This window comes from Periophthalmus magnuspinnatus, chromosome 21, assembly GCF_009829125.3.
Source record: "Periophthalmus magnuspinnatus isolate fPerMag1 chromosome 21, fPerMag1.2.pri, whole genome shotgun sequence".
NCBI classification, from domain to species: domain Eukaryota; kingdom Metazoa; phylum Chordata; class Actinopteri; order Gobiiformes; family Gobiidae; genus Periophthalmus; species Periophthalmus magnuspinnatus.
In genome coordinates, this window is record NC_047146.1 from 32,957,349 (window position 1) to 32,978,764 (window position 21,416).

Genomic DNA, 21,416 nt, shown 5'->3' on the forward strand with positions numbered 1-21,416 from the left:
CAGAGCGACACACAACCCACGGAAAACACTCAACATTAAAGAAGAATGTTTATAAAAAATACAAAGACAAATATAGAAATGATGATGTTTGCTCTTCAGTGTGTGGATCATGTGTCATGTTCAGTTACTTTGGACCATAAACATCTGAGGAGTTTTAATTATTAGTTTATTTGATTTGATGTTACTGTGGAGCTTTATGGCTTATGCATTTCATATTTATCTTATCCCAGAGCGTCTAAACCTTCCTCAAATCGGGCTTCCAGATGACGTCTGTTATTGTTTCATGTGATGATGTCATAGTCCAGACGGGGTCAGGGGTCACAAACACAGTTCTTACTTTATCGTCAAATATCCAAAAAGTAAATTCACAAATGTTGAAGCTGATCATGTAACTGAATTAAATATAACTCTAATAAATTAAATATAACTCGAATAAATGAATTAAATATAACTCGAATAAATGAATTAAATATAACTCCAATAAATGAATTAAATATAACTCGAATAAATGAATTAAATATAACTCGAATAAATGAATTAAATATAACTCGAATAAATGAATTAAATATAACTCGAATAACTGAATTAAATATAACTCGAATAAATGAATTAAATATAACTCGAATAACTGAATTAAATATAACTCGAATAAATGAATTAAATATAACTCGAATAAATGAATTAAATATAACTTGCAGAACTAAAATAAATGTAACTTGTACAAATAAAGTAAACATAACTCATATAACTAAAGTAAATATATCTCTAATAACTCAAATAAATATAACTCTTACAAGTAAAGTATATATAACTTGTATAACTAAAGTAAATTTAACTCAAATAATTAAAGTGAATATATCTCAAATAACTAACTAAAGTAAATATAAATTGTATGACTAATGCTAATAGCAGTATGCTAATAGGTGTGAGAGCACACACTAGGGACCTATAATAAAATAAAATAAAGAAATAAACTCAAAATAACAAGAAAAAAATAAAATAAAATAAAATAAACTCAAAATTAAAAAAAAAAAACAAAAAAACAAAAACAACCCCAGGATCATGTAGAGGGTTAATACGAACATTTAAGACCAACATGAGTCTGAAGCAGCAGAGACAGAGAGAGGACAGAGTCTTTATATGTAAAGTGAATTGGAGCCAGAGTTGATGCGGCGGCTAGCACATTAGCTATGCCCACTGATATTTACAGTGTGTGGTGAGAGTGTGTGTGAGTGTGTGCGTGTGTGTGTCGGGGTGTGTCTGTGTGTGTGTCTGTGTGTGTCTGTGTGTGTCTGTGTGTGTGTCGGTGTGTGTCTGTTTGTATTCACATCTAAACACATATCAGGTCTGTGGAGCTGAGCCCCGCTGAGCTAAATACAAGGATGTGCTGTAACGTTCATATTTTAATTCTGTGAGGCGTTTAAACTCACCTCCTGCTGTGAGTTTTCTCAGCGTCGGTGTCTAAAGTGAAGGCTCCACTCTTCTGTTTATTACAGTGGTGAATAAAACAGTAGAAAAAACTTTGTGTACAATGTTTTACAGAATAACAGTTAAAGATGTGAGACGAAAGACTTTAAAAACACAATATAACAAGTTAAAACATAAATAATCATCATAAAAGTAACATTAAAACAGAAAAGTGCAGAATAAACCCCTGAGTCACAGCAGAGAAACAGAAGAGTCTGGATTTAAACAGAGTCAAAGTCGAGGCCTGAGTCACATCTACAGGAAGAGAGAAGGTTTAAACTGAACTAAACCAGGATTAAACCAGGACTAAACCAGGACTAAACCAGGACTAAACCAGGACTAAACCAGGACTAAACCAGGACTAAACCGGGGACTAAACCGGGGACTAAACCGGGGACTAAACCAGGACTAAACCAGGACTAAACCAGGACTAAACCAGGACTAAACCAGGACTAAACCGGGGACTAAACCGGGGACTAAACCAGGACTAAACCAGGACTAAACCAGGACTAAACCGGGTCTAAACTAGGACTAAACCAGGACTAGACCAGGTCTAAACCAGGACTAAACCCTGACCTGAGCAGCAGTGTTCTGGATGTTCTGGATGTTCTGGATGTTCTGGATGTTCTGGATGTTCTGGATGTTCTGGATGTTCTGTTCTGTCTTAAGTCTCGTTTGGAGAGTCCAGTGATCAGGACGTTACAGTCGTCTAATCTACTGGACACAAATGCAGGATAAGTCTCTCTGAGTCTGGATTTGACAGTTTACCTTTGATTCTTGACATGTTTTTTAGATGTTAAAAAGCTGCAGATGTTATTGATTTGATGTGTCTGTTAAAGTTCAGGTCTGAGTCCATTATTACCTCTAGATTTCTCTCCTGATTTGAAGGTTTTAGAGAGAGAGACTGGAGGTGACTGACACGTTCATTGTGTTACTTGTTTTGCTCCTCTCCCTCTGCACCTCCTTCATCGTCTCCTCCATCTCCACCAACTCCATGTCTCTTATTATATTAGTTGGTGAGATGAGGCTGAACAGATGATGCTCGTCCTGATGGAGTGACTTTAATTATTATCACAAACACATTTAACATGTTTCCTGTTTCTGTATGTTTTTATTTCAAACCTCGTCTTAGAGCTGATGTGGTTTGGAGTTTGTGGATCGACCAGATAATAATCGATAATAATCATTTCATTACTAAATTAGGAGACGATTATTTGATGCTTTGGTTTTTTGTTTTTTTACCTTTTTAGGACAGTGATAAATGTTTTAGTTTTTATTTCATTCTGTATCATCCACATGTTCAAACCGTTTCACTCTCGTCTTGGTTTTTTTCTCACTGTTACATCATAATTTCTTAACGATCACAAACCACTGGAGAATATTTCCCTGATCCAAGCCGGAATAATCCAGTCAGTTCATTTTTAAAGTGACATTTAACAGTTATGGTACAATTCTGCTGAAGGGACAGTCCCACAAAAAACAACATTTTACAAAAGTTGGTTTATGTAAAAAGTTTGTTCATGTGAAAAGTAAAAATGTGTGACCTTTTTTAAAGCTTCTGAATTTGAACACAGTAATAAACTCATCATTAAAGTGTTAAAGTGAAGGTCAGAGCTCATTTAATTAAAACATCGTTAACACAATTATATTAAGATTTTAATAAAACATCTTTCCTCACTAATGTAAACACGACACATCTAAGAGTGAACGGCACAAACGTTATTCTGTGAAGGTGAAAATGAAGGTTGGGGGTTTGAATCCCACATGAACAGATTTACTGACGGTGTGATTCCCACAGATGAAGGCGGTTGTTGTGTCCTTGGGCAAGACACTTAACCCCCCTCGCCCCCAGTGTCTGTGTGCAAAAGTGTGTGTGGATGTGTGCTGTGTTCTGTTGTTGGTTTCGCTGTTTCGCAGATTTAAAAAAACATTTCTTTTTACAGTGTATGATCGTGCATTGTGTCGTGCGTCCTGATTGGCTGTTGGACTGTAGACCATTGTGTCGTGCGTCCTGATTGGCTGTTGGACTGTAGACCATTGTGTCGTGCGTCCTGATTGGCTGTTGGACTGTAGACCATTGTGTCGTGCGTCCTGATTGGCTGTTGGACTGTAGACCATTGTGTCGTGCGTCCTGATTGGCTGTTGGACTGTAGACCATTGTGTCGTGCGTCCTGATTGGCTGTTGGACTGTAGACCATTGTGTCGTGCGTCCTGATTGGCTGTTGGACTGTAGACCATTGTCCATCAGTCTCCTCCGTGCCGTGTCTCCTGTCCAGTACAGAATGTGTTCAGACAAATTTACATAAACGTTGGATCTCAGTGTGACTCTGAAGTGCTGTACGTTTGCAATTTGTTTTCTCCCCGACAAAACCCACAATGTCGATGAAACGTTCTGCACCGACAAAGACGCCTACGAAGGTTTGGACTTTGAGAGAGTTTAAACGAGAGAGAAATGTGAGAAAATGTTGATGTGGGTTATTTTTAGAACGTGACCCCTGAGATGAACCAGGGGCCAGTGTACGACCTTCATCCATTCACCAAACGTCATCTGCTCTTTAACCGTTTCTCTCACTCTAGTCTGACTCGTTTTCTCTCCATGTTTCTGTCCTTTCAGCTGAGTTTCGGCGGTATTCCTCTGCCCGGTAAACCTGGTACATTCCTCCGAAAGAACTTCCACGGCTGCATGGAGAACCTGTACTACAACGGGATCAATATCATCGATCTGGCCAAGAGACGCAAGCCGCAGATACACAGTGTGGTGAGTGATAACATCTGGAGCGGGTTACATATCACCGCGTGGGCACTTTGGGAACGCCGCCGCCGCCGCTCGCTCCATTTCACCTCAAACGTTTCGACGAGTTTCCTTTTGTGAGCGTCCTCCAAGTTTAATGAAGAGACCTGCAGATATCGTTTTGTTCTAGATTTGTGAAAAGCGTGCACACACTGGCACGACTGCAGGTTCTATAAATAAACACTTGTTTTACTGCAGCACCGTGTCCCTTATACGGAGCTAAAGGTTAAAGCGTCGCGGGTATTTGATCTTTTATGTCTTCTATAGAAATTGATTTTGAGATTTGAAAAAGACACACGAGTCGGAGGTCAGGATGCATTACATTTGAGGATAACTTTATGCTGCAGAAGTCAGATTGTATCTGTGGTCTGTATCCGTAGAGTTTCAGTTTCAGGAAAAGGCAAAGGCAAGTTTATCTGTACAGCACGAGGTAATTCAAAGAGCTTTACAGAATAAGAAAGACATTAAAATCACACAAATCAAAATACAAATAATCACAAGTAATCATTATAAAAGTAACATTAAAACAGAAGAGGCAGAATAAAAACCTTTCAGTCGTCTGCACAGCTGAACAGAACTGAGCCTGGATTTAAACATTGTCAAAGTAGAGTCTGTCTCACATCTTCAGGACGACTGTTCCAGGTTTTAGCTGCAGAAAACTGAAACACTGATTCTCCAGGTTTAGTCCTGACTCTGGACCATCAGGAGGTCGGTCCCTGAAGTCACAAACACAGGACCATGGAGCAGCAGAGGCTCAGATGTAGAGTGTGTGTCCACTGTTTTTATATTTATTATAGTTATTATATTATTGGTAGTTTTATGAAGGTAGTTATTATAAATGTACATTATATTATTGACGACCTCGGAGCTGATTGCAGAGTAAATGCATCGTGTTCTTTGGCGTCTCGATGACGCTGAGTGCAGCAGTAAAACCACTAAAGCTGCACATTATACGAGCATTTAATCCTGCGCCGCCTCAACTGTCTGAACCACACACTGTTTATATAAAAGGACGTCGCTAACCTGCTAGCATAGACTGTTTATATAAATGGACTTAGCTAACCTGCTAGCATAGACTGTTTATATAAAAGGACGTCGCTAACCTGCTAGCATACACTGTTTATATAAATGGACGTAGCTAACCTGCTAGCCGCCACGTTCATTCTGGTCTTAAATGTTCGTATTAACCCTCTACATGATCCTGGGGTTTTTATTTCACTATTGTGTCTGTAAATCAAGATCTGAACATTAATAACAGACAAATCAGGTCCTTCTTTCCCCGACGTCGCTCCTGTTAGCGTTAGCAACAGGTTTGATTGACAGTGTTGCTAAGCGTCATCTCCCTGATAAACCTGAAAAAATACATAAAATGATAACAAAAGGAAAATTCAAGTCTGTCACTGGACAAAAGTTTCACCTCTCCACCTCTCCCCACTTCTCTCCACCTCTCCCCACTTCTCTCCACCTCTCCCCACTTCTCTCCACCTCTCCCCACTTCTCTCCACCTCTCCCCACTTCTCTCCACCTCTCCCCACCTCTCTCCCACCTCTCCCCACTTCTCCACCTCTTCCCATTTCTCTACCTCTCCCCACTTCTCTCCATCTCTCCCACGTCTCTATCTCTCCTCTTCTCCACCTCTCCACCTCTCTCCACTTCTCCACCTCTCTCCCACCTCTCCCACGTCTCCACCTCTCCTCTTCTCCACCCCCACTTCTTCCCCACTTCTCTGAGTCTGATTGCTGCTTTAAAAAGACTTTTACCGACAGCTGTAGGAGGAGGTGGAGCGAGGGCGGTGGCCATGATGGAGACTGTAATGGAATTTCAATGGGACAGTTTCCCTGAGGCGGAGGGAGGCGGTGCGGTGGAGGAGGCGGTGCGGTGGAGGAGGTGATTGCTTAGAGCTGCCCGAGGCGTAGCAGTGATAGGACGGTGACCCCACCCTCGGGCACATACACCCAACACCACCTCTGTTCCACGCTAAATTAAACACAGACATCTGAATGAAACTTTTATTACCTTAAAGAGAACGTTTGTTTAGGACAAATGTGACCACACGAGGCGCTGTTCAGTCTGAGCGTCAGTAAGACATGTCCTCCATGGCCCTGACCCTCTGCAGGGACAAGTCTCTGCAGGGACAAGTCTCTGCAGGACAAGGCTCTGCAGGACAATCTATATCCACCACTATTTTTAAGTCTCATTTAAGAAAAAAACTTCAATCTGTGTGTCCTACGTCAAGAATGGAGACTCACTTTAAATAATTCAACTTAATATGACAAGACGTTTGGTCTAAACCAGGACTAAACCAGGACTAAACCAGGACTAAACCAGGTCTAAACCAGGACTAAACCAGGTCTAAACCAGGACTAAACCAGGAACAACAATTCTAAAACGCGTCTACCAGGAATAACACTCAGAAGAACATTGTGCTAAACGTGGTTTTGCAGGTTCTGCTTAAACCTGGAGACTCTAAATCAGAGAAAATTAAGGCTCTCGTCTGGAAGAACCACTTCAATTTTATCTTAAAATGATCCATTTGACAATCAGAAAAAAAAACACAACAGCCATCTGTTCACACAAGGGGTGTGTGTGTGTGGGGGGGGGTGCGTAGGGGTGTGTGTGTGCGTGTGTATATCTGTGTGTGGGGGTGGGGGTGGGGGTGGGTGTGTGCATGTGTGTGTGTATCTGTGTGTGTGTGTGTATCTGTGTGTGTGTATCTGTGTGTGTGTGTGTGTGTGTGTGTATCTGTGTGTGTTTCAATGTCTGAAACCTTCTCCACCAGACAAACTCTTTAAATTACTTAAGCAAAAACAAAAATAATTATGACAAGTGTTTGATCTTTGTGTTGACGATCACTGTTTTTATTTACATGTCAGTTCTGCCCCGCCCCACCTGCCCCGTCACCCACGCCCTGCTCCACCTGCCCCGCCCCACCTACCCCGTCACCCACGCCCTGCTCCACCTGCCCCGCCCCACCTGCCCCGTCACCCACGCCCTGCTCCACCTGCTCGTCCGACAGGTGCCCCCGTCACTCACGCCCTGCAGGTGCGTCTGTCACTCACGTCTTTGATTTTCCGTCCTCAGGGGAACGTCACCTTCCAGTGCTCTGAGCCGCAGTCTGGCGCCTGCACCTTCCTGAGCTCCAGCAGCAGCTTCCTGTCTCTCCCGTCTCCCGCGGCGTCGGCTCCTCCGGGGGGGTTTTCCGCGCACTTCGGCTTCAGGACGTGGAACGAGGCCGGGCTGCTCCTGTCGGTGCCGCTGAGTCCGGACCTCCAGAGGCTGGACCTACGCCTCAGCGGGTCTCGACTCCTTCTGACCCTGCAGACCTCCTCCAGGCACAAGTCAGAAGTGTTCAGTGGTGAGTACACTGCACCTGCTCCCTGACACGTGTAGACTTTAATAATGCAACGGGACGCTCACATATTCCATCGATGAGTGCGGCTAATGGGATAGCATCAAATATTTAGCGGCTATAAATGGTTTTATATTATGCGTTGTAATTGAGCGGATCATTAGTCATGTGCGAACGGAGCTGTGAGGTTAACCCGAGTGCAACACTTTCCTCAAATGGACTTTTAAGGTGTTGCAGTTGTGAGATCTGGGGTTTTGTTTTATCCCTTGACGTCCTCAGCTTGAATTCTGATGGTGAATGTTTAGACGCAGTTATGATTCAGCTGTAGAAGTGTAATGTGAGCTGCTTTCAAATGGGTTCATACTGTTACATCTGCACGAGCAAAAGATGAAGTTTAAAACTGTAAAATGGACAAATCTTTGTAGGAGTGAAGACGTTTTGCTTCTCCAGTTCTGAGAAGCAGAAACGTCTTGTCATTTTGGTCTTAAAGTGTTAAAATTTTAAAAAGACCAAAATGACGTGTCTGACAGCAGCAGTTACAGAGAGAGGCTAGTTTAGCTAACGCGTTATCTATGTCCTTTTATAAATACAGTCTGTGTCGTCCATTTTGATTCCATTTGCATAACTGTATGTGTTATATTTAAAGTTTTATTAAAGAGTAAAGTCGACACCTACATCTCAAATCTCAGTCAAAGGTAATGAGTCAAAACGACGTGTCAGATCCTGTTCCATGTGCTTAACCTTCCTGTTAATTTGACAACTTCATTTTCAGTTTCCGTCTGAAACTGTAATATCTCACAGAGTGAAGCTCTCAAGATGTAATGAGCAGAAGTTGAACTTCAGCAAAAACAAAAATCATAAACTTCAAAACTAGTTTAGAGAATCGTGATCCAGCATTTCACATGATCAGAACATAAGGCTCAATATATTACACAAGTACTATATATGTACATCTCTGTTCAACTGTGTAGGATCTGGAATGATGAGATTTCTGGTTCAAATCTAGTTTGGTAATCCATTATCGTTTACTCTATACCATTATCATTTAAACTGTGCCATTATCATTTAGACTATACCATTATCATTTAAACTATACCATTATCTAGCTCCTGCTACCATTAGCAACTATACCATTATTGTTTAAATTATACCGTTAGCGTCTATACCATTGTTTACTCTATACATTATCATTTAGACTAGACCATTATCATTTAAACTATACCATTATCATTTAGACTATACATTATCATTTAGACTATACATTATCATTTAGACTACATTATCATTTAAACTATACCATTATCATTTAGACTATACATTATAATTTAGATTATACATTATCATTTAAACTATACCATTATCATTTAGACTATACATTATCATTTAGACTATACATTATCATTTAAACTATACCATTATCATTTAGACTATACATTATCATTTAGACTATACATTATCATTTAGACTATACATTATCATTTAAACTATACCATTATCATTTAGACTATACATTATCATTTAGACTATACATTATCATTTAAACTATACCATTATCATTTAGACTATACATTATCATTTAGACTATACATTATCATTTAAACTATAACATTATCATTTAGACTATACATTATCTAGCTCCTGCTACCATTAGCAACTATACCATTATTGTTTAAATTATACCGTTAGCGTCTATACCATTGTTTACTCTATACATTATCATTTAGACTAGACCATTATCGTTTGCACTATACCATTATCATTTATGGATGGATTATCATTTAGATTTTACCATAATCGACTATAAAGTTATTGTTTACACTCTTCTGTTATTGTTTAGACTAAACCATTATCATTTAGAGTATACATTATGGTTTGGACTGTACCATTATCGTCTGTGTCATACTGACACAGGTGAACTGTATACTCATGTAGTTGTAAATATCGTGTTTGAAATGAGACTTTAATAGTTTAGATTAATCGGTTAGATTTCATTTTGTCACAGACTCATTTCTTTTGTAAAAAGAAAATAAATTCACCGGTAACTAAAACTACTAAAGTCAAATAAAAGAAAGTCCTGGAGGTCATTTTGACAAATCCAGATATGATTTTTTTGCTCTTTTTCACTTCACAAAAGAATCTGAATCTGCACCTTTGAGTGGGACTGGGACATTCTTCTGTTCACTCTGCCAAAGTAGATTTCACAAAAATATTGAAAATCAGACACTAATCAAGACTAAAGATCCTCATTGTTCGTATCGATACTAAAAGTTACACTCTCAGAAATGAACCTTTTTGAATCTGTTTATAAAGATGTTGAGCTGCATCAGAACAAGTATAAGACACAGAGACTAGAACACACTGTGGAACATCACAGTGTACCGTCTAAAGAGAGAGAGGGTTTATCATCATCATCATCAGAATCAGCTCTTCACAGACACAGAGACGATCAGGGCGTCTTTAAACGTCTCCAGACGGGACAGCGCTCGTCTGATGTACACTTCCTGGAACCAGCAGACACGTTTGATTTATTTTCTCGTAGGATATTCACGTATGGGACTTGTGGGATTAAAAAAAGCAAATTAGGCGTCTTGATTTGACAAGTTTGGACAGAGGCGAGGGAAACGTGACCTTACGGAGACAAGGCTCCAAACAGCGCCTGGCAGTTGTCCCTAGAGGCTTCCGTAGTCGATGGGTGTATATAAAAACGCCTTTGGCGCTGACGTCCTTCTGGGATAAAAGAGCTCGCTGTAAGCGACAGGCATCAGCACCGACTGAGTCTCAACGTTTCCCCAGAGCTTTAGAAAAATCTTTTTTTTGTTTTAGGTGAAAAATGTCCATGGTGTGGAGTCTGGGAGCTGAGGCCCGGCCTCATTTAGATGCTAATTTAGTCTGTGCACAAGTGTGGCTGTGGTTTTTTATCACGCCGTTGTCCTCTTGATAGCTGCGAGGTTACTTGTCAGCGTTGATTAAAAAGAAATGCCTTTTGGCTCAGATGAATTGAGCTTCCAGAGTTCATTGTTTTAGGCTGAATGAGACGACTTTAAAGTGTTTGTAAGAGAAACTATATTACTCTATTTGAGATGATTAGATCCAGAGGATTGTGTTCAAAGTGATGACGACACCAGCTGTAACACAGTCATCGGGGAAAGTAAAGTGTAACAATTCAAACCACGCGTTTGCATCATTATGATTTCAAAAACACACAGGCCACAGGTTAAGTGCTCCGATACGCGCCGCACATCTCAAATGGAAATCAGACGATACAGCACATCGTGACACAGAAAGTAAAACGTGAATTATGTCTGTGGAGTACACTGCACCTTATTCAAACATGAACGTTCTGAAAGGCTCCGTCGTGTTTATTTACAAGATTCAAACAGGGATTTATGCAGCCGAACGAAGCGATTAATGAGCTGAACAACGAGAACAACTGAATCAAAGTGGTGCTTGTCTATACTGTAAATAGGACGTGTTTTATAAATGGTTTAATTGGAAAACACTAAAAGGGACAAAACATAAACTAAGAGAAGTGATAGATGTGTCTTAATACACACACGATGTGTCAGTCAAACCAAACCTCAGAGGAAATGACACGAGTGTTTGAAGGTCTCTGCAAAGGAACTAAATATTCTGTGTTTTTATGAAAGCTACAAACAAATAAGGAGATGAACAGGATTCTCCTTGAGTCGTTTATGTTTAATTTCATGTTTTAATTCTTCTGGACGACAGACTTGATTTGAAAAGATAAACTGCAAATCTGATATGAGTAAAACAACATAACAGCACTTAATTTGACACATAGTTTATATAAATGGATGTGGCTAATCTGCTAGCGCCGCCATTCAAACAGGAAGTGATCATGGGCGCACTGTTGTGTCTGTAAATCAAGATCTGAACATTAATAACAGACAAATCAGGTCCTCCTTTCCCCGAGGTCGCTCCTGTTAGCGTTAGCAACAGGTTTGATTGACAGTGTTGCTAAGCGCCTGCTCCCTGCTAAACCAGCGATACAGGCGGGAAGAGGCGTTAACTTCAGCAGCCTCCCTCCTGATTGGCTCTTTGGTTGCTATGATACTCACAGTCTGAACTCTGCTCCACATTCTCCCTGTACCTGCTCCGGCCTCGATCAGCTTCATGTGGAGCTGAAGCTGTGGTGACGTCTCACTCACTCTTTTACAGTCTATACTGTGGTCTCTCTGCTGCCCCCTTGTGTTTCACATATGTATGTTCTGTTTGCTCCACAGGTCACTCTCTGAACGACGGGCTGTGGCACTCTGTGCGTTTGGACTCAAAGAACCTGCAGATCACCTTATCCGTCGACAAGGAGCCACACTCCACTGTGGAATTATGGGAAAAACTGGAAGTCAAAGGGAATGTGTATTTTGGAGGTTGGTGAATAAAGAACATAACCTTAACTGAAAAGAAAAATTCAAATTCACTGGACAAAAAGTTGTAAGAGTGAAAAGGTTTGTCTGCTCGTCCAGCGTGAATGATTCTGCAGAGTACGACCCAGACACAGGTCAACACAGACGAACAGACACTGTAAACAAACAGGAGCGTTAGCTTCAGTGTCGTCAGCTTCAGTGTCGTTAGCTTCAGCGTTGTTAGCTTCACTGACGTTAGCTTCAGTGTCGTTAGCTTCAGTGTCGTTAGATTCAGCGTCGTTAGCTTCACTGACGTTAGCTTCAGTGTCGTTAGCTTCAGTGTCGTTAGCTTCAGTGACGTTAGCTCGTCCTTCACACAGAGATAAGACAGTGTCCAGCAGGAATCTGACCAGAACTGAAGAGACTTGGAGGAGCAGAGTCTTGGATGATGATGAAGGTCTTGATCTTTTGTCTTTTGTCCCTCTCAGGCTGTCCGTCGGTGGAGTGCCCGCTCTCCACTCCGGCGTTCCAAGGCTGTTTGCAGCTCATATTCATCAACAGTCAGACGATGGACCTCAGTCACGTACAGCAGGGGCTGCTGGGAAAATATAATGAGCTTCAGTTTCACACGTGCAACATAAGAGACAGGTGAGTGAACTTTATCTGAAGAGAGAAACGTCAGTGACGGTTTGACTCTTCAGTCAGACCCATGTCAGACACAGAGGCGTGTGGAGCCGTGTTTGACTCGTCTGCGGCCACACGGCTCGTTTGGAGATGGCGGCGTGTTCGTGGTCACATGGCTCGTTTGGAGATGACGGCGTGTTGTCTGAACTCGTCCTGCAGAGAAAAACACACTGACAGGATCATCCAATTAAACTGCAACAGGAACTTGGTAACATCGTCCCTGGCAGAGGACTATGCTAACAAGACGCTCCCCACTGTCCTGCCACGCTAACCTCATTACCCCACAGCTCTGTGTGAGCACGAGTGACACAACACTGTGTGTGTGTGTGTGTGTCACAGTGTGTGTGTGGGGGTGTGTCACAGTGTGTGTGTGTCACACTGTAAACATAAGTGACACAACAGTGTGTATGTGTCACAGTGTGTGTCTGTCACATGGAGGAGGAGGAGAGCAGACGGTGTGTGTGTGTGTGTGTGTGTGTGTGTGTGTCTGTGTGTCGCAGTGGGCATGTGCCACCTGCAGAGGGCGCAGAGATGTCACACTGTAGGACATTGTTCTATTGTCACATTCTCAGCTCAGACGGAGCCTGGACAGCCCCACATCTGTCACATCTGTCACAAACAACTGATGGAGACAGAGTAAGAAGAGTATGTGGGCCACACGAGTGTGTGTGTGTGTGTATATATATATATATATATATATATATATATAGATAGATAGATAGATAGATAGATAGATAGATAGATAGATAGATAGATAGATATTTTTCACCCTGTGGTCAGTTTGTGCCACATCCAGACCTGGATAAATAGATTTTCTCCACAGAACCGTCCTGAGAGTGAAACCTAAACCAGAGAGAATTAACAAAAAAGAAATAAATATTAATGAAGGAAAAGGCTTTAATTTTATGGCGTGTGATGAGTCACGTCTCCATGGCAACTGACGGTTCTGTTACACGTCTGAAGCTGAAAACAGATCAGATGAAGGAGCATATGGATCTGAGGCTTTGAAGGACACTTCAGAGACACTGCACCAGAGACACAAGTATGACCAAAGTTTGAGTCAGTGGGTCACTAAAGCTCAACACGACCACGGAGTTAAACAACAACAACAACAAAACAGACACTGGACAAGAACAACACAGCGCCCCCTGTCCTCAGACCCTCCTCCTGCAGGAACCACTCAAACAAACACAAGAACCAGAACCAAGAACCACAGTGAACACGAGGCACACTCCCATGGACTAAACCAGGACTGAACCAGGACTAAACCAGGACTGAACCAGGACTAAACCAGGACTGAACCAGGACTAAACCAGGACTAAACCAGGACTAAACCAGGACTAAACCAGGACTGAACCAGGACTGAACCAGGACTAAACCAGGACTGAACCAGGACTAAACCAGGACTAAACCAGGACCGAACCAGGACTAAACCAGGACTAAACCAGGACTAAACCAGGACTGAACCAGGACTAAACCAGGACTGAACCAGGACTGAACCAGGACTAAACCAGGACTGAACCAGGACTAAACCAGGACTAAACCAGGACCGAACCAGGACTAAACCAGGACTAAACCAGGACTAAACCAGGACTGAACCAGGACTAAACCAGGACTAAACCAGGACCGAACCAGGACTAAACCAGGACTAAACCAGGACCGAACCAGGACCAAACCAGGACTAAACCAGGACTAAACCAGGACTGAACCAGGACTGAACCAGGACTGAACCAGGACTAAACCAGGACTGAACCAGGACTGAACCAGGACTGAACCAGGACTGAACCAGGACTAAACCAGGACTAAACCAGGACTGAACCAGGACTAAACCAGGTCTAAACCAGGACTAAACCAGGTCTAAACCAGGACTAAACCAAGACTAAACCAGGACTAAACCAGGACTAAACCAGGACTGAACCAGGACTGAACCAGGACTAAACCAGGTCTAAACCAGGACTAAACCAGGTCTAAACCAGGACTAAACCAAGACTAAACCAGGACTAAACCAGGACTGAACCAGGACTGAACCAGGACTGAACCAGGACTAAACCAGGTCTAAACCAGGACTGAACCAGGACTGAACCAGGACTAAACCAGGACTAAACCAGGACTAAACCAGGACTAAACCAGGACTGAACCAGGACTGAACCAGGACCGAACCAGGACCGAACCAGGACTAACCCAGGACCGAACCAGGACTGAACCAGGACCGAACCAGGACTAACCCAGGACCGAACCAGGACTGAACCAGGACTGAACCAGGACTGAACCAGGACTGAACCAGGACTAAACCAGGACTGAACCAGGACTGAACCAGGACTAAACCAGGTCTAAACCAGGACTAAACCAGGTCTAAACCAGGACTAAACCAAGACTAAACCAGGACTAAACCAGGACTGAACCAGGACTAAACCAGGACTGAACCAGGACTGAACCAGGACCAAACCAGGACCAAACCAGGACTAAATCAGGACTTACACGTGTCCATGTGCAGATAAAGTTCAGATCTTAGGTCTGTTTACGTTTGACTTTAGCGGCTCATAGATTTATGACTTAACCCTTTCACGCCTGAACCAAATGTACAGATAAAATCTGGTGAGATCTTGTGTCTCGAGATCTCGTTGTGCATAAAAGTGTCTCATTGCACTAGATGAGATCATTTAGATTGATCCGTGTGAAGTGGAGATGTTCTGCTTGGATTCCAGCCGTGATTTCCTGGCGGTTTAACCCTCTCCGTCTGCACGCACTTCCTCCAGACGCTAAAACGCTTCTGTCCAGTCGTTGCCTCAATATAGAGTCAATATTGAAACGCAATTACCATCTTTTCATTAAGTAAAAACTAAATTAACTCCAGGTTAATTGTGTTATGTAAAGTGAATTGGATTTTCACAGCCCGATGCTTTCACCTTTCACACTGTCAAAACTCCCATCAGGCTTTGGGGGCCACACCGGTTTCCATTGTATTTCACACTTATATTGATTAGGCCACAACTCTTGAAACGACGAACGCCACAGCCCGACATGTGAGCGTGTATTTACAGACGCGACCGGGACAATAATCCCTTTGTTCCTTTCGTGTCTTTGGCGGATTCTGCTGATACGTTACAACCCGTGAGTCGGACTCTCGAGGCAGAACCGCGCTGATCGTAATTAAACTGGTGAACGCAACCTTATCCGTGTTTTGTGGGCTCCGCTGCAGTTAATAGGTGAGAGCTCAAAGTGTATGAAATTATAGATGCACGCTTGAAAGGCCGGCAATTATGTGTAACTCAAGTAGACTCGAGGAAAGGACCATTAATCAGGCCTGTGTGGGCTGGACCTTCTGCGTTTATGGTGGAGAATGTCTCATAAACACGCTGAAGGCGGCGGCGACACTCTTTTTAGTGGCACTGAGGCCGATACGTCAGCTGTTTCAAATGTGACAAGGGCATCCAGTATAACAGGCCGTTTTCCACGCTTTTGGGAGCCAGCGTCATAAACATAATAAAGACACAATGAGTTTTTTACGATGAGCTACAAACAGGAAGTGATCACGGACGCGTTTCCGGCTTCATCGACTCTGGCTCCAATTCACTTTACGTTGAAAAACCCGCTTTACATGATCCTGGGGTTTTTATTTCACTATTGTGTCTGTAAATCAAGATCTGAACATTAATAACAGACAAATCAGGTCCTTCTTTCCCAGCGGCGCTTCAACAGCCTCGCTCCTGATTGGCTCTTTGGTTGCTATGATACTCACAGTCTGAACTCTGCTCCACATCGTCTCTCCACCTGCTCCAGCCTCGATGAGCTTCATTTGGAGCTGAAGCTGTGGTGACGTCTCACTCTGTCACTTCTTCACTCAGACTGTGGCTCATGTCAGAGTTACATCACCACAGAAACAGGAGCCGTCGTGATAAATGTGTGATCAGACTGTGGCTCCAGGACAAAAGCTCAAAACATTTAAAACATTTCAGTTTTTAATGAACAGTTCTCTTCATATTGTTCTGACCAACAGCAGTCACATTAATGATTCATTTGGTTCGATATTAAAACGCTCTGGCTGTCGTCATTAAGATTTAAAACCTCGGAGCAAACACAGTGTGAGTTGTTCAGTCCCCACATTACCTCAGAGATTAGACGTTTCTTGGGTGTTCACATATTCTCAGCTACTTAAGCTTCAGGACGCTGCAGCTAAGGCAAAGTATAAAGTCACATAAGGCTAATATAAGGGAGGATATTTCATTTTTGGTACAGTTTAGTTGACCATAAAACACACTGGCAGTAGGAGCAGTGCTTTTGTCCAGAGAATCGTTGTTTTATTCTGAAGAGCTTTTGTGCTGGAGCAGAGAATAAGATAAAGTCAACGTAAAAGAAGCACAGACTGTAAAGAAGTGACTCAGTGAGTGTCTTTACCACTGGGCCACAGTTTCAACGTAAAGTGAATTAGAGCCAGAGTCAAAGCAGCAGAAGGTGCACCATGATCACCTGTTTGGAACTGTGTCCATTTATATAAACAGTCTCTGATCAGAACGCACATCAAACACATCACGCCTGACCCCGGGTGTCTTAAAGGGGAGGTTTATCTGCAGTCACAAAGTCAGCGAGAGGCAGAGGGTGGGGTGATGTGAAGGTGGTGCTTTGAGCAGGTTATAGTGAGTTTAGTGGCTCTTCCTCCTCTGCGCTCCATCTGTGGGTCTGCAGACGTCTGTCCTTGAGCAAGACACTTGATCCATCTCGCCCCCAGTGTCTGCATACACTGTGTCAATGTGTGTGTGTGTGTGTGTGTGTGTGTGTGGTTCCTCGATGTAAAATGTAAAGCACTTTGAGCCTTGAATTTGAAAATGTTCTTTATAAAAATATGACCATTTACCTTTTATTTCCATGTCTCATTTCAGCGTCACATTAAAGTCAAACACACTTCCAGACTGTGTTCTTGTCTCCGTCTGATCCAGGTGTCTGCCTAATCTGTGTGAACACGGCGGCCGCTGCTCTCAGACGTGGAGCTCGTTCTCCTGTGACTGCTCGGGAACAGGGTACTCCGGCGCCACCTGTCATAACTGTGAGCGTTGCACTTCGTCGCCTCCTCCTCGCACCTCTCCCTGCACACACACGCCCTGCACACACACGCCCTTCTGCCTTAGCGTTACATGGATCAGCGTCACATCTCCACCTGTCTGCCTCCAGACACACTTTGAGAGTGAGTCAGGAGCGGCGTGTCGCTGTGTTCTACCTGACACGCTTTAACATCAGCACTCGGGCTTTTAAAATTTCAAATCTATTTTTTGCCCTGACTTTCCTCTGACTTTGTGGAGTATTTTTTTCCTTGCGGGTGTCATTTTTGTGACTTACAGCACCCGTCGCTCCTTGATATTCACAGTGGAGACAGCTGCTGGAATGGGGTGCCCCAGAATACTGATTTCTTGTTTATAGGCTCCAAACGCTCTCACATTTGCAAGTCAGAAGAGCGTCTCTTGAACAGACTTCAAGCAGTTTACTCAAAAACTGCTCTGATTAAGATTCACTGTTGTAATTGTGACTTTACAGAAGCACAGTTTTACCTTTTTATGTGACAGAATCTATGAACAAACCTGTGATAATGTTCTGAGTTTTTATTCAGCTCTGAATCATTGGGTTTGTTCCAGTCGAGCCACAAAAAACACTTTAAATGTGCTTCTTACTAAATGCCAGATTTTTAGATTTTACTTTGTTAAGAAAGTTTTAAAAAGAAAGTTCCAATATTTGTTTTCCAAAAAGTAAACTCGTGTGTGTTTCTCTGTTTGCGCAGCCATCTATGAAGCGTCTTGTGAGGCGTACAAACTGATCGGGAGCTCGTCGGGCTTTTACTCCATTGATCCTGATGGGAGCGGCCCCCTGGGGGCTGCACAGGTGTACTGCAACATGACAGGTGAGACAGCCTTACTCCTGTCATCACTTCTTCTTTTGCTCTTTCTAGGTCTGTCTCAAAAGAATCACTACCTCAGCTCATGGTTCAGTGTCTGAAGCTGGAGCAGTGTATTTTGGGGCTCAGTCAGTTTCTTTGGCAGAGTGGGCACATTTTTGTTATTATTGTGATATAAGATCTGAGCTGTAGAGAGTTGATTAAATAACCTCTAAAGCAACATTCTGGTTCATTCCATTCTGTTATTTCTGTGTTTGTACTTAAATCTGTTTCTGATCATATGTTTTAGTTTAGTGTCAGTGACATAAAGTAGTTTCAGTATTCTCGTTCATCTCAGTATTTCTCTGACACATGGAGCTTCAGAGTGTGTTATCGTGAGTTGGGGTGAACTCTTTCCAGGTTTAGAGAGTCCAGACTCCTCGGTCCACTCTATGAGCTGCATTGATCTGAAGCACATGAGCTTTGTGGCAGTGTTCATCCTCTGATAAACACTGTGGACACTCACTGGGCCATGATCTGCTTGGTGATGTGTGAACTTGATAACTTTAAAAACCTCCATGCTCTTCTCTATTTTCTGCACATGCCGTTCAGGGACATCCAATTTCAAAAAGTGCTAAAAAGTTGGAGCGAGGAGAAGTGATGGTGTCATTGAGGTGTAAAGGATTTACTCAGTGACATCCCAAGGACGGGGCCACGGCCGGCCTCATCCGAGCCGCTCTTTTCACCTCGCCGATGACCAAACTTTAAAATGGATGCTCCTGATAAGGCTCTTTGTTGTGCGTGGGTTTCAAAACAAGCCCAGACCTTCACGTCGATGCTTTCACTGTGCAGTTAGGGGCTGCTTGTCCAGGGCAGGGGTCAAAACCTCACAAATGTATAAAATAAAAACTCTGCCGTCTGCAGAACGAGACACAAAAGAACAAGTCCATTCAAAAGATCAGCACCTTCTGTAGCACTTGGGTTTGTGTCTGTGGATGTGTTTAAACCTGCAGCTTCACACCGTGTTCAGACCAAGAGCGACCTGAGCGACCTGAGCCACCTGAGCCACCTGAGCCACCTGAGCCACCTGAGCCACCTGAGCCTCCTGAGCCACCTGAGCCTCCTGAGCCACCTGGGCGACCTGAGCCACCAGAGCCACCTGAGCCACCGGAGCCACCTGAGCCACCTGAGCTCCTGTTCATATCCTCCTCAACTGGAGCAGGAGGAGACTAGAGGAGAAGAGGAGGAGACTAGAGGAGAAGAGGAGGAGACTAGAGGAGAAGAGGACTTGAACTTTATGCAAATTTGGAGTGATGTCGCTGTGGTGATCAGCCAATCAGTGAACAGCTCCTGACAGACACATATGAGGCTTCAGTTAAAGCTGAACTCGCTCATAACTCTCTGCGTTTAACTCCCCACACGGTTAACTCCCGACGCGTTTAACTCCCTATGAGATGAACTCCACACACAGTGAACTCCACACACAGTGAACTCCACACACGGTGAACTCCACACACAGTGAACTCCACACACGGTGAACTCCACACACGGTGAACTCCACACACGGTGAACTCCACACACGGTGAACTCCACACACGGTGAACTCCACACACAGTGAACTCCACACACGGTGAACTCCACACACGGTGAACTCCACACACGGTGAACTCCACACACGGTGAACTCCACACACAGTGAACTCCACACACGGTTCTCTCCCTGCAGAGTGTGAGCTGAGTGTGGTCTTTTGTCGTTCTCCGTGTGACTGCGGCGTTTCGCTCTGGTGACACGGCGATGCCTCCCACATGGAGAGCACGGCCGCTGTGAGGAAAGCTGCTCCTGTTCACACCATAAAGAACAGTTTATGATCACAGTGTGTGACTGAGATCTTTTATTGAACTACACACTGACACAATCACCATGACACACAACACATTCACCATAACACACAACACGTTCATTCACCAGAACACACAACACATTCATCACACGTTAGTGATTTATTCAACTTTTTACGGAGAAAAAAAAAAAGTAAAAAATAGCACAATATTTCCATCCATTCATCCATTTTCTTCCGCTTATCCGGGGCCGGGTCGCGGGGGCAGCAGTCTAAGCAGGGACTCCCAGACTTCCCTCACCCCGGACACGTCCTCCAGCTCCTCCGGTGGGACCCCAAGGCGTTCCCAGGCCAGAGACATAGTCCCTCCAGCGTGTCCTGGGTCTTCCCCGGGGCCTCCTCCCGGTGGGACATGCCCAGAACACCTCCCTAGGGAGGCGTCCAGGAGGCATCCTGAGCAGATGCCCGAGCCACCTCAACTGGTTCCTCTCAACGTGTAGGAGCAGCGGCTCTACTCCGAGCTCCTCCCGTGTGACCGAGCTCCTCACCCTATCCCTAAGGGTGCGCCCGGCCACTCTGCGGAGGAAGCCCATTTCAGCCGCTTGTATCCGCGATCTTGTCCTTTCGGTCATTACCCAGAGCTCATGACCATAGGTGAGGGTAGGAACGTAGATTGACCGGTAAATCGAGAGCTTTGCCTTTGGGCTCAGCTCCTTCTTTACCACAACGGACCGATACAGCGACCGCATCACTGCAGACGCTGCACCGATCCAACTGTCAATCTCACGCTCCATCCTTCCCTCACTTGTGAACAAGACCCCGAGATACTTGAACTCCTCCACTTGGGGCAGAGACTCACCACCCACCTGGAGGGAGCAAACCACCTTTTTCCGGTCGAGAACCATGGCCTCGGATTTGGAGGAGCTGATTCTCATCCCAGCCGCTTCACACTCGGCTGCAAACCGCCCCAGTGCTGCAGGTCCTGGCTCGATGAAGCCATCAGGACAACATCATCTGCAAACAGCAGAGATGAAATCCTGTGGTTCCCAAACCAGGCCCCCTCC

The 21,416-nt window shown here is 43.8% G+C and overlaps 1 protein-coding gene across 1 annotated transcript in view; it reads left to right on the top strand.

Annotated features, from left to right (window-relative positions):
- The window catches only part of LOC117389683 (contactin-associated protein-like 5), a 90,878-nt gene that overhangs the window by 30,630 nt on the left and 38,832 nt on the right, over positions 1–21,416 (top strand). The window contains exons 6-11 of the mRNA XM_033987395.2: positions 4,082–4,225; positions 7,340–7,613; positions 11,852–11,995; positions 12,460–12,619; positions 17,590–17,696; positions 18,423–18,542. Of these exons, the coding sequence (XP_033843286.1) occupies positions 4,082–4,225; positions 7,340–7,613; positions 11,852–11,995; positions 12,460–12,619; positions 17,590–17,696; positions 18,423–18,542 (949 nt within the window). The remainder of the gene's footprint in view (positions 1–4,081; positions 4,226–7,339; positions 7,614–11,851; positions 11,996–12,459; positions 12,620–17,589; positions 17,697–18,422; positions 18,543–21,416) is intronic.